At 50.0% G+C, this 14,078-nt stretch overlaps 1 protein-coding gene across 9 annotated transcripts in view; it reads left to right on the forward strand.

Moving 5' to 3' along the window:
• TNRC18 (trinucleotide repeat containing 18) overlaps nt 1-14,078 on the forward strand; it is a 111,820-nt gene that overhangs the window by 43,909 nt on the left and 53,833 nt on the right. For all 9 annotated transcript variants that reach the window (XM_029054808.2, XM_029054775.2, XM_029054793.2 and 6 more), the window contains 2 exons: nt 3,471-3,596; nt 6,018-7,883. In XM_029054808.2, coding sequence (XP_028910641.1) covers nt 3,471-3,596; nt 6,018-7,883 — 1,992 coding nt within the window. The remainder of the gene's footprint in view (nt 1-3,470; nt 3,597-6,017; nt 7,884-14,078) is intronic.

Genomic DNA, 14,078 nt, shown 5'->3' on the forward strand with positions numbered 1-14,078 from the left:
TGGTCAGACGAGAATGTCATAGATGGCTTCAGCCATAGGATTCTGTGATTCTCTGGCATCCAGTCCCAGAAAAATGACTTGTAAAACTCACTGACAGGCAACCTGGTGTTGTGTCAGAGGTAGCTTTGTCTGTATTGGGAGGAAAAGAACTCCATTCAATTTTGGATGGGAACAAAGTGACCCCTATCTGGAGAAAAGGTGCTAAGAACCTCTGTTCAAAGAGAGAGAGAGAGACAGAAAAAGAAAGGAAGGAAGAAAGAGAGGAAGAGAGAGTGACTGGTCCTTGTTTTGGAACCAGCCTCCCAGGTGGAAGCCAGCCTTGACCAGCCACCAAAAGGCTGACAGAACACCTCAGGACACCAACAGAGTGAGTTGTCAGTTGTGGGTAGCTGGTTGAATATCTCTACCCAAGCTGCTGTTGCTGGCTGCTGGAGGTTGGCTGACTGACTGAAAACAGCAAACAAGGAAAGGTGTTTCTGACAGATCAATCCAGGTAAATGGATCTCTGAATCCCATTCGCTGGAGACACTTGAGTCATCTTCCTTGTGGCTTTATCCCACAGACGAAGTATTCATCCTCTGTGAGCTGAGGGCCAGGTTTTGGGGCAGCCTCTTTAAAATGGGGCCTGTGGAAATCCACAATGTATTTTTAAAATGGTATTTGTTAAGTTCTTACTCTATGACAGGCAGGGTACTAAATATTCAAGTTACTCAGGTGGACACACAGTCCATGTCCCACATGGGGCTTCCCGTCTTAATCCCTGTACTATAGATGAGGTAACTGAGGAAAAGAGAGGTTAAATGACTTGCCTAAGGTGACACAGCGGACAAGTGGTGGAGCTGGGTTCAGAACCCAGATCCTACTGATTCCAAGGCCTGTACTCTATCCACTATGCCATGCTGGATACCATTTTCCATGGGACGACCTGTTGCTAGGAGCGATTTGATGCTTAGGTGCCTTTTTACCTCTAGCAGACCGAATGCCAAGTTGGGTCTTTTTTGCTACAGCACCTTTGCTCTTTGTTTCTAAGTGAAAACCTTTCTCACCTCTTCCCCCCCACCCCTTCAGCAATCAAAATTAATGTGACTCATAACCAGGAATGTGTGAGGGTGTGTAGAGGGCGGAGAGATGTGTGGGTGAGAAGGGGCATGTATGACTGTGGGTGTGGGTGATAGTAGAATTGAACTGATTATTTAATTTGGCCGTTTGCATACTTGTGCCATATTTAGCATTTTCCAGATTGAGACTCTGTAACTATAAATCTCAGTTTTTAAAACGGCGGCTGCAACTCTTCCCACCTCCTCCCTCCGCCTCCAGGCTTTTCAATCTTACACTATAGTCTAGAGCTTTCCACCTAGAACAGACCAATGGATTCTATCAGTAATCAATCAATCAATCAATGGTATTTATTGAGCTTTTACTAGGTGCAGAGCACTGTACTAAGCGTTTGGGAGAGTATAATGCAACAGCATTGGTGCCGGCATGGAATGCGTCTGTTTATTGTTGTATTGTACTCTCCTAAGTGCTTAGTACAGTGCTCTGCACACAGTAAGAACTCAGTAAATACAAATGAATGAATGAATGGACATCTTTCCTGCCCACAAGGAGATTGTGGTCTAGAGGGTGAAACAGGTATTAAAATGAATTATGGATATGTACATAAATGCTGTGGGGCTGAGAGTGTGGTGAATATCAAGTGCTCTAAAGGAAAAAGATCCAAGTACATAGGCGATGCAAATGGGAGAGGTAGTAGGGGAAATGTGGACTCAGTTTTGGAAGGCCTCTTGGAGATGTGATTTTAATAAGGCTTTGAAGGTGGGGAGAGTGTGGTCTGTCATATATGGAGGGGGAGGGAGTTCCAGGCCAGAGGCAGAATGTGGGGAAGTGTTCGGTGGCGAGATAGACGAGATTGTACCTGAGGTTCAGTGAGTAGCTTGGCGTTTAGAGGAGTGAACCGTAAAGACTAGATTGTAGTAGAAAATCAGCGAGGTAAGATAGGAGGGGATGAGTTGATTAAGTGCTTTAAGGCCTATGTCAAGGAGTTTCTATTTTTCCAGGACCAGAGAAACCTGTGTCTTCTTTGCTCTGGATCTCAGTTACCTCCTCCGTAAAATGGGAATGAAGGACAGTACCCTTATAAAGGTTCATGAAAGTAGCTAATTCAAGGGACACTTTCCTAAGGCTCCAGGATCTAAAAGAAATCAGGGAAGGCCTAAATTAAATTAGGCAGTGGCCTTTATAAATGGAGCAGACTGCTTCTCCTTCATTTTCTCCATTAGGGAGGTGTTCTTGGATTAGAGATGGAGAACTCCATTGTGTTTGCTGTAGGGAGATTCTGTGTTTCTTTTTGTGACCCGCACAAGCACTTTGATCTTTGGTCACCTTTGGTCTCACAATCTGAGAGTTTCTGATGAAAGCATCCAAATAGTGACTTTCTGACCTACTGGCTCATTGAAGCTTTCCCCTCCTAGGCCCCATTCCTCCCTCAAATCTCAGCCCCCCTTTGATTTCCACACTTCTCCTTCTACCCCCTACTCCAGCCAGGACAGCTGGGTCCACCTGTCCTGTTGGAGCCGGGCAGAGAGAGGAAGGGGGCTCTTGCAGCCCCTTAGAAACTGGAAGCCCTGGGTGACCTTCTGCCTCCCCCACTCTTAAAACTGACTCTGTCTCTTGGTCTAGTAAACTGAGGAGCATTTGCCTTGGACAAACAGTCCTTGTCTTCCTCTATGGTCAAGTTGGAGAGCGGGACTGAAGTGCTGTGGGCTCTGTGGAAGAAAATGTCATTTGCATTTATCGAGTGCTTACTTTATGCAGAGCAATGTCCTGAACTCTGGGAAGAGTGCATTATAACATCGAGCTTCCCTTCCCACAACGAGCTTACAGTCTAGAAGGGGAGTCAGACATTAATATAAAGAAATAAAATTACAGATATGTACATAAGTGCTGTGGGGCTGGGTGGGGGGATGAATAAAGAGAGCAAGTCAAGGTGGAGCAGAAGGGAGTGGGAGAAGAAGAAAGGAGGATTTACTCAGGGAAGACCTCTTGGAGGAGATGTACCTTCAATAGGGGTTTGAAGGAGGGGAGAATAATTGACTGTCGGAAGTGAGGCAGGATGAGAGAAGGCATTCCAGGCTAGAAACAGGATGTGGGCAGGAGGTTGGCGGCGAGATGTTCAAGTATCGGTGGTGGCGATGATTATGGATGGCCTAGGTCCTGAACCCTAGGGTCCATAATGGCCTCGGCAGCCTACCGAAGCAGGGGCCGCGGGCAAGATGAACGGATTCCCAGAACCCTGGGCAGCTCTGAGGCCTTGTTATGCAAGATAGCTTGTTCGAGTAAAGACACGCTAAATCTAGCATTGCCTCATCTGGCATTTGGGGTTGCCAGCCATAACAATCTGCGGTTCTGTTTGTTCCAAAAAAATGCTAGCATGCTGTTCCCAAAACATGTTTCCTCTTTCTGTTTTGCAGGCTTTTCCCATCTGCCTAATGGTCTGTACCCTTCGTACATTCCCCTGAGCCACCTGGAACCCCCCAGCAGCGGCAGCCCCCTCCTAGCCCAGCTGGGTCAGCACAGCCTCTTTGACTCTCAGAAAGGTCAGTGCCCGTGGGCGGGTTGTTGTAGCCCGTGCGCGTCTGTCTGTACACAAGTGACATATGCTCGCCCCTCCCCTCTTTGCTGCTTCTTTCCATATGGAAACTCCCCCTCCCCGCTTCCTCTTGGGGCTTTCGTAAGGCAAGATTTTCCCTCCAACTGGCCCTGTGCCTTGTCTGCCCTAGCCTTGGATTTGCCAGTCTTGCTGGCAAGCTGGGGAGGGGAGGCTAGGGGTGGCCGGGAAGGCCAGGTCTGGTGGAGTTGGCCCAGGGCTCTTGCTGCAGCAGGGAGGTCTTGGGAGCTGGAGCAGAGCCTGATGGCTAGTGATGGGGGGGGTGCTGAGCCAGGTGATACTTGACTTTCTTCTGGTTGGTTCCAGCTAGACCTGTCTTGACTTCTAGGGAAGGGGAGCGGGTTGCACAAGTGCGATGCTTTGCCCAGGTGCTGCTGGACATCGCTGGGTGTTCTTATCACACATTTCTGTACACACAACTTTAGGGCTGCCACCCTTGGGCCACCGGTTTCCATCCCACAACCTAACCTGGGGCATCTAAGACCAAGCCATCCTGCCCAGTACAACATTCTTGTTGTGAGATCCCATTCCACAAGTTCAAGTTGGCCTGTCTGCTTCATGCTCAGCCTATTTCCACCCTCTCCTGGGAGAGCAGCAGGAAGCTTACAGGAACAGCTGCCCCTTTGTCCAAGTGAGGGAGAAGCCAGGGATCCCAGTTTAACTCAGCCAAGAAAGATGCCCTTAGAAGGGTGAAAGGGCTCCTGTTACGGGGTAGCTTGGGCGGGGCCATGGTTTTTCTTTCTCTGTGGTTTCCCTAGGGAGGAGAGGCCAAAAAAACAATATGGAGAGCCCTTGGCTACTTTGGGTTTATCTCTTTGGCATCCTCCACTTACCATTCTGTAAGACAAATTCTGATGCCCAGTGATCTATGCCACAGGTTTGAGCCAACTGTAGGTTATGTATTTAAACTACGTCACCAATAAAGGTGGGTATGTCATTCAGTGTCCATTGGCACTAAGTTTATTGGCATCCCTTAACTATATATAAAAAAAAAAAAAGCCCTCATCCTCTCCTGTAAGCCAACCACTGCACCCTACCAAGTATCTGTTTTGCAATTCCTTCAGATAGTAAATGGACTATTTAAGCAGTTTGTTTTCTTCAGAAAACTTTCCACTTTCCTAAAATTTTTGCCACAACTGGCCACTGACTCCCAGATGTACTAAGATCTTTGCTGCAGGCCTCAGTCCATCTATCCACTGCAGGGGCAAGCCTGTCTGGCCTGGATCCTGAAGGGTGATGGATTTCCAGGTGACCAGGATGGAAAGGTTGGCTTTTGTATGATGGCCCTACCTGGCCAAACCTTGAAATTGGTTTAGAGCCAGGGTCCTTCCTTCTTCCTTCCCTACTTCAGATTAAACAGGGAGAGGAAAGGGCAGTGGGGCCAGAAATTTTGGCGAAGGATAAAGTAGAATTCGACTCTTGGCTGCTGCTCTATTTGCCCTCAGTGCTTAAGACCAAGGCTTTCGGGCATCTGCTTCATCAGTGACCTGGGTCTAATCTCAGGGTCACTCCTATGGGGGGCCCTTACTCCCAGTGAGCCACCATGTTGCTGTCACCACTTCCAGGGCCACATGAGGGCTAGGGGCTAGAAACTGGGTGCATCTGCTCTGTCCTCTCCCTAGGATGAGGAAACAGTGTGGCCAGGAGGTGCCAAGTTTTGGAAGGCAGAGAGAAGAGTTTTGGAGAGGAAGAGGGCAAGGACCTGAGAGGGTAAAGAGGTCAGGGCTGGATTCAGAGCCCATGAGTTCAGTGGAAGTGAGGGACTATAGAGAAAGGCAGCGGGAGGGGAGAAGGGGAAGGAATAAGAGGAAGGGCAAAGATAAACATCCACTAAGCGATGCCCAATAATTAATCCTGAATGAGTCCTGCTCCTTCCTTGTTATGAACAGGTCCTTTACACCGTCACTCAGAAGCTTGGCTGGCCTGGTCTCCATTCCATGGAACCTTTCCTAGGAGTCCCTCTCAGGATGTCTGAATGGAGCTTTTTGACCAGAACCCAGATGCCCAAGGATGCCAGAGCTGAGTCCAGGGCACTTTCCCACCCAATCTCAGGCCTGTGGGGATGGGGAAGGGAGAGGAGCGCCCGCTGTTGCCCGCATGCTAGAGGCAAAGCCCCCACTGGAGCTGGAACTGGTCCATTGGATTGTTCCCAGGGCTCCGGGGGGAGAGCGGACCTGGTTCTGACATCTGAAATCTTTTCCCTGGAATTCCCAAATATCAGGAAAAATCAGGCAAGCTCTTCCCAGGGGGTAGGAAAGTGCCTCTCCAGTTGGTGCTCCATCCAGCCCCATCTCCAGGGGTCCTTCTGCTCTTCGTGCAGGAAACTAACCTCTGCCCTGCTGTTTTGCAGATGGGTTTTACTTGCCAGGCCACGCGGGCCAGCCAGCCATGCATCCCCAGAGCAGCGTCGCCCGGACCCCGGCCGGCCACCCCGCTGGCTCCCTCCTCCGCGAGAAGGACCTCGGTCACCTACACAAGGGCTCGCGAGAGGGTCCGAAGGAGTCCAGCAAGGAGCGGGGGTGCCGAAGCGATCTGTCCCTGTCCTTCGGCAAGAAAGAGAGTAGGGCCAAGGAGGAGCCCCGCCCCCGCAGCGTGGTGGACCTCACCCAGGACACTAAGCCCGAAGGCGACCGGAAGCTGAGTGGGCTGGAGCGGGCGGCCAAGATGGGGGAGAGGCTCTCCCCGTACTTGGCCGAGCATGGGCCACACCGGAGCGGGGGCAGCGGAGAGCCCAAATCCAAGAACCCCCTGCAGACCTCTTCCCTGAGTAACTGTAATGGTGGCGGGGACCCCCTGCTGAAGGTCCTGGGCATGGAACAAGACCGCTGCACCAAGGACCCCAACCGCCATGACGAGAACGTGAGGCCTTCAGCCCACGCCCACCTGGACCGGCTGAAACGGGGGGATGCCAGCCTGCCCTCCGCCATTGGCACTTTGCACGTTTCCTGCACCTGCCCCCCACCCCACCCTTCCTCCCAAGCGGGAAAAATGACTCCCGCCTCCTCCTCCTCGTCCTCCTCCTCCTGCTCCTCCTCCTGCTCCTCCTCCTGCTCCTCTACATTCCCCCCACAGCCCATCCATTCCAACCTGTATACCATCTTCCCGCCAGGCAAGGACCTGGGCCGGGAGCACAGAGTTATCGCGCCCACCTTCGTGCCTTCGGTGGAGGCCTATGACGAGAGGACCGGGCCCATCCAGATCGCCTCGCAGGCCCGGGATGCCAGGGCCAAGGACAGGGAAGTGGGCAGGGTCGGGGTGCTGCAGTCTCCCCCAGAGAGGTGCCTGGCCGACCTCACACGCCCCCTCCGGTCCCAGGAGTTCCCTTGCCCCGGCGAGGCCAAGCGCCTGGACGTGCTGAGGGAGAAGGGCTCCGTGATCCGCTCCAACTCCCTGGTGCTGAAGCGTCACGTGACCTCGGAGCCCTTCCTCAGCCGGCCGGGGCCGGGGCCAGGCTCGGGCTCCCCGGACAGCAGGGAGTACCTCCCGCCCAAGGATGCGCTGAAACCTGAGGCGGAGCCCCGAGCCTGCGAGCGCGGAGAGCGCTTCCCCAGGCCGGCGGCCAAGGAGGCGGCCAAGGTGTACGGGGCTGGCCCGGACGGCTCGCGGCAGCATCCGGACCTGGGCCAGCTCAAGCTCCCTGAGCAGAAGTGGAAGCCCTTCGAGATGGGCCACTTCGCCACCACCCAGATGGCAGTGCTGGCCGCCCAGCACAACCAGGCCACCCGGGCAGAGGAGGAGGCGGCTAAGAAGGCGGCCTACCTGGACCCCAGCGGGCTGCCCCGGGCACCGGTGGTGGGGGGCCGGGGCGGCGGGGACTTGCACCCCTCCGCCCATAGCGAGGGGTCTGCCATGCAGAGCCTCATCAAGTACAGCGGCAGTTTTGCCAAAGAGGCCGCCTCCCGCCCTAGCAGTGGCAAGAAGAGCCCCTTTGGTGGGCTGGGCAACATGAAGCTGGATCCCTCCCACCTGGGCACCTCCAAGATCCAGCAGCTGCTCTCCCACCAGGGTGGGAAGCAGCTCAAAAGGGACCCAGAGAGGCCAGAGAGCGCCAAGTCCTTCGGGCGGGAGAGCATTGGGTCGCAGGGCGAGGTGGAGGTGAGGCACCCCCCTGTGGGCATCGCCGTGGCGGTGGCCCGGCAGAAGGACAACAGTGGGAATAAGCTGGCGCCCAGCCTGGCAGACCAGGACCGCTCCCTGTCCCTGAGCAGCATCAAAGGTAGGACGTCAGAGGAGGCAGAAACTGCCCCCTCTGTCTCTCTACCTCCCTCTTCCCTATGTGCCCTTTCACCCTCTCTCTGTCTCTCTTGTCTCTCTCTACTTTGTTTCTCTGTCTCCCTCTCCATCTCTCTGTCTCTCCATCTCTATCTCTTTCCACCTCTCCATGACACTGGATTTCTGGCTTTTATCGTCCATCTTTGCCTCTTCCTCAACCCATCAATCTGTGATATTTATTGCATGTGAAACAAATATTAGATGCTCGAAGGGTACTGTCGAAGCAAGACAGTCATTCCCTGCCCTCACAGAGCCTGCAGTCTAATCGAGGAGACAGATTCAGATTGTTTACAAATAGTGGGAGCAGGAGGAGAAACAAGAATGTGACAAGAAATAGTATAAATAGCCAAAGAAATAATTGAATGTACAGATAAATGCAAATATATGAGTGTTCAGAAGCGCTGAGGATAGGAGTCATATTTCTAAGTACTTACCCTGTGGAAGAGTCCGTGGAACTGCTGTTTTGTCCAGCCTGCTTAGACGTTTAGTGGTAGGTCCACGTTAGGGAGAAAGTGACCCTGGGTTTAAACAAATGACTTGAAAGTGAGTTTGAATTCTGCCCTGCCTATCTCTCTCATACTTTCCAAAGCAGAGTGGTCTGGTCTTCTAATAATAATAACAATAACAATAATGGTATTTGTTAAGCGCTCACTGTGTGGCAAGCTCTGTTCTAAACTCTGGGGTAGTTACAAGATAATCAGGTTGGACACAGTCCCTGTTCCACATGGGGCTTACGCTCTTAATCCCCATTTTACAGTTGAGGTAACTGAGGCACAGAGGAAGTGAAATGACTTGCCCAAGGTCACACAGCTGACATGTGGTGGAACCGGGATTAGAACCCTCATCATCAGTCCTGTGCTCTTTCCAGTAGGCCACACTGCTGCTCTTGACATCAAGACCAACTGCTGGAGTTATTCCCTGTAAAATACCCCTTTCACGGATCCTGGAGGGGCTTTGTTTAACCTTGTGGGACTACACTGGGAATTAGAATTACACCTACCAACAATGCATACTGATTTACCTTGATCCAGTAGTGTTCTTTAGCGTTCCGCCCTCCCCCCCACCCCCCCGGCCCCTGAGTGAATCAATAGTATTTATTGAGTGCTTACTCTGTGTGGCATTGCTTATGTTGCTATATGTTAGTGCTTGGAAGAGTATAAGAGAAGTATTAGACAATCTCTGCCCTCAAGGAGTTTGCAGTCCAGCAGGGAGGCAGAAACAAAAATGAATTTAAAATAGCAGGAAGTAACTGAGTATTTAAGATACGTATATAAGTCCTCCAGGGAGTATATACTTAAGCACTTATGTGGCGTAAAAGTGTTGAAATGGCAATTAGGGGTGGAAGAAAGGTGGGCAGATGAGAGATTAAACAGGGAAAATGGAGATGTGCTTTCAGGAAGGGCTTTGAAGATGGGAAGAGCAGTGGTCTGCATATGTGAAGGGGGAGAGAATTCCAGGCTTGGGAAGGGCATGAACAAGAGGTTGGTGGCAGCCCTGACTGACCAACAGGGAACACAGCTGCTCGATGCCCAGGTGGTCCTGCCCTGGTGCCTTGGGAAGTCCGCTAGCACTCAGGAGGAGCCGGGGCCGAGGTCTAATGTGAGCTGCTGTACTACTCTGCACCGGACCTCTGGGATCTGCTTTGCAGGAGATAATCTGCTCCCTTTCCCATCGTCATGCCATCTAGATTGCCATTCTGCACTTGCTCCAGCAGCATGTGGCCTTCTCCACTTTCAGAACATTGAGAAGACTGCACCTGTGGCTTCTGTTGTGGCTGGAGATGTAACCGTGGTTGCTGTTCTGTTGTGATTTTAGTGACGGACTGAGCAGCCACGAGCCTGAAACCCTCCTCCTCTAGCCCCAGCACCCTACTGCTCTGATCATATTAATCCTCCATCCTTGTCTTTGATATTTTCTGTTTTCATCTTTCTTTATGAACCTGTGGCCACCTCTGTCTCTCCCTTAATCTTAGACTGTGAGCTTCTTGGGGGTCAGGAACTGTGTCTTCATGTCATCTAGTACTTTTTGCCAGCTCTTAGTACCGTGCTTTGCACACATTAGGTGCTTAATAAGTACTTCTCCTCCTCCTACTGCCAACTGTCTTCAGCCCCAACCAGAGCCTTAAATCTTCTGAATCTGGGATTTTCTGGCCATTGTCTCCTTCTCATTTTATATCTCTTCTCTCAATTCTTTTTACTCTCTGCCTCCCTCTCTACACCTTTAACTCTCTCCTCACATTGTGCAGGTAACTCGGTTTCTGTAGGAGTGCGACTTAGCTTTCCTTAAAGGGATGGGGAAACATTTTCTTTGGGACATTTTGATATTTAGGTAATAGCCATAGGGTGATGATAATACTAGTGATATTCGTTAAGTACTTACTCTGTGCCAAACACTATACTAAGCACTGGAGTAGATATAAGAAAATCAGTTTGGACATAGTTCCTGTCCCTCGTGGGGCTCACAGTTTAAGTAGAAGGGACTACAGATATTGAATCTACATTTTACAGATAGGACACTGCAAAGTTAAGTGATTTGCCCGAGGTCACACAGCAGGCATGTGGTGGGATTAGAACCCAGGTTTTCCAACTCCCAGACCCATACTCTTTTTGCTAAGCTATGATGCCACCCTGAACTCATGATTAGATAAATTCAATTCTTTGTAATTGTTTCGGCCTGCAAAACTCATTAGTTACTTTACTTAATAGAGTGTGAAGCTCACATTCTGTTTGCCATTAAGTGGCCATTTGGTCATGTACTCTTCCTGGAGTATGAGAGGCCAATTCCTTTGTTTCACATTTCCATCACTCTCATTGTTGTTGAATATTTAATTGCGCAACAGTGGTGTGCTTGGTAATGTTAAAAGTGTAGAGGAAGACATGTTCTCTACCCACCGTCTCAATAAGAAAAATAAGACAAGTGAGACAGAGATGTCCCAGGGGCAGGGGTACTAATCTCCCAGGAGTGGTAGCAAGTGGGTTGTTTTGTTTTCTGTCACTTTATTGTCTGACCTTCCCCCTACTCTACTGGTCTCTTGGTTTCTAGGCCGATCAGTCAGTGACAACAAACTGATGGAGTTTGCAAGGAGAGGAAGGGGGGAAATCTAGGAAAAACAACTTGGGAGAAGTGGCTTTCGAGTAGAGGATTTCAAGGAGGAAAGCCAGTTGGCTAGGCAGCTAAGCAAGGAGCCTCTGTATGTAACAACAGAGAATAGAAGGGGCCTGGGGAAGATTTCTTCATCAGAACCAATGAGAAGCGGGTTGAAACCCTGCTCAGGACAAGCGACTTTTCTTACTAGGCAAATAGAAAAGATGGATTTCATTCATTTTAGTACCCAATAAAGAGAAGGCTGCTAAACATTTTTGGAACTCTGGTAAAGTTTTGAGCTTATTTGCAAGGTTGGCTTTTGGGAAACTCCATATTGGCCAAGATAGAATTAAGGCCGGGCAAAGGAGAAGTAAGAGTTTGACTATGACATGGGTAATAGGGAAAGCCAGTGAGGCAAACTAGGGGACCAGCATGGCTGTTGCAGTGGGACATGGCAATGTCATTTTTTGGCGACAGACATTCAAATTGACTGGAAGGGGAAGGAAGCAGGAGAAAAGAAGCTTTGAAGATGCTCTTCCTCTAAACTGTAAGTTCCTTGTAGGCAAGGAGTGTGTCTACCAACTCTATTTTACTGTACTTTCCCAAGCACTGAGTAGAATACTCTGCCCACAGTAAATGCTCAATAAATACCACTGATTGATTGAAGAGGAGGTCTTAGATACTAAGGAGGGATTTGAGTGAAGTAAGATATAGATCGAGGGGGTGAGCCAGGGAGGTGTGAGGGAATAAAGAAGATTGTAAAGGACGAAACTGGTATTGATGCTGGCCTGATTCAGACCCAGAGGAAATTGTTCAAGGCATAGTGGGCAGGGAACATGGCTATAAACTCCTTTATATTGTTCTTTCCCAAGCACTTAGTACACTGCTCTGCACACAGTAAGTGCTTAGAAAATACAATTGATTGATAGGTAGAAATTCAATCTGCCCCTTTCCAAATCAAGGCATTAATGTCCAAAAATATCTGAAGCTGACCCTGCATTCCATCTGGGTCCAACCCTGCTGTCCTCTTAGTGGCATCCTGGGCCCCAGCCTCCATTCCTCCTTTTCATGCTCTACCCCTGAGGAAGCCCCTATTCTGCCTTTTATTTTAGCTCCAGGAGCAGCAGGAATAATCTCTCCCATGCTCCTGGCTCCTCCTGGAATATCCACCTGGCAGCACAATCCTTGGTCCAGAACCGAGCTCTAAAAATTCTGCCAACATAAGCCCCCCTCACCTCCAGGAACAGATGCAGTGTTGCCCACTGGCCCTCCAGGATCTTTGCCCTGAGGATCTATTAATATATTAATCTTAGCTTGGGTTCCTGAAATCCAGGGAAGAGGCTTACGGCTCTTTTCTAGAACTGTAACAATCTGGAGACTGGGGAATCTGTAACCAAATATCATTTAAGAAAGCTGAGCCGATGTGGTTAGGATACAGTGAGAGAGAGAAGGTTATAAAGAGGATAGGTACAAGGTAAGGAGAAAGAATAGAGAGGCAGGAGGGGTAATAACAACCTAGCTCTAAGCACTGGCCTTGAGTCATTCTGCCCATTATAAAGATCTGTTGATTAGGAAGTTTCTCAGATTCCCTTCCACCCCATAACCCATCGACCTTTCTGTGCCCCTCACCCTGAGGACAGAGCTCACAAGGTGGATATTGACCAAGAGTTTCCCTGCTGCTTCTGAAGCACTGATCAGAGAAGAGTAAGAGGGGCCCAGAATGCAGTTAGGAAAGAGGCAAACGAATAGAATCTGTTATCAGGGGATTAGTCCGTGGGCTAATGACAGAGATGAAAAGACTCCAGGGACACGGGCACATCCCTCCTGGCTTGATTGGATGCTGCCGATACAGTGTTCCTGTCCATCACGGGCGGGACCCAAATGTTCCTGGAAAGCTGGCTCTGGGGGACGGTGCCACCATCAATGCATCCTTCCGATTGGTGTAGTTGCCCTTAGGTCACCTGACCTGCCTTTCATCTGTCACTTTCCAGGCCAGACGTGCTTCTAATGGCTGAATCTAAATTGATTTGTAGCACTGAGGGATCAGAGGAAGATAAACATATTCACTGGGGACTGTTGTCTTTTCCTTCTCCCCTCACCTTCCTTTTCAGGAGAGACATGGGGAGAGCCATCAACCTAGCCCTCGCACATCTTTCTCAAATCTTTTTTGTCTCAGTAGTCAGTTTTCTCTCTCTCTTTCCTCCCCACCTTCCCCATTTCCCCATTTCCTTCCCTTTGCCTCTTTCCGATCTCCACTTTCCCGTGGCTGTAACCAACAGCAGGGCCCCATCACTAACACAGCGAGCTGTTTGTTACCACTATTCAGTCATCCAGACCCTCCCCGCCTGCATTAAATGTAATTTACTGAGCTGAACTAAAAGCTGCAAACAAGGGTTGAATTCTAACAGGCCTCTGGGTCCGTTGCTAAGCAATGGAATTGGCTTTGAGACAGAAAACAAGACCCCCTCCACCCCCAACATTTTATTTTCTGTCCCTCCCTTCTTTACCCTCATGTGCCAAGAGAGTCTAGTAATAACATTAGCTTGCCTGCACCGAGTGGAGAGTGCTTGAATGTTTAGACCTTTTAAGAGCGAGAAAGCAGGCTTTAGATGACTAATCTGTAGTATTTGGCGAGTAAAATGCAAGTATTTAGTACTAGGCCTTGGTTACCAAGGAAACCAGGCCTAAGCCTTTCCTCTGTGCATAATTGATTGAATTTTGTATGCACTCCCTGCGTCATGTTATATATGGACAAAATGGTCATTCACGGAGAGAGACAATAACTGGTTTGTACCGAAATGAGCCATCCCATTTCTGGGGGAGGGAGCAAGCAGGGTTTGGGGGTTGGAGATGGGCGTGGAGAGGAGTGGGGGAGGGGGTGCCAGTGGGGTGGACTGTGTAAGCAGCATAGTGCATTAAAATTAAACCCATGATAAATTATGGAGCTGAAATAATATCAACAACCAAAATTAGACCTGCAGTTTGGAAGCTGGGAGGAGGCTGGCAGAAAAATGGGCAGAGAAATGCTAGGAAAGCAAATCAGGGATATGCTTCC

The sequence above is a fragment of the Ornithorhynchus anatinus genome, chromosome 2 (genome assembly GCF_004115215.2).
Source record: "Ornithorhynchus anatinus isolate Pmale09 chromosome 2, mOrnAna1.pri.v4, whole genome shotgun sequence".
NCBI lineage: Eukaryota > Metazoa > Chordata > Mammalia > Monotremata > Ornithorhynchidae > Ornithorhynchus > Ornithorhynchus anatinus.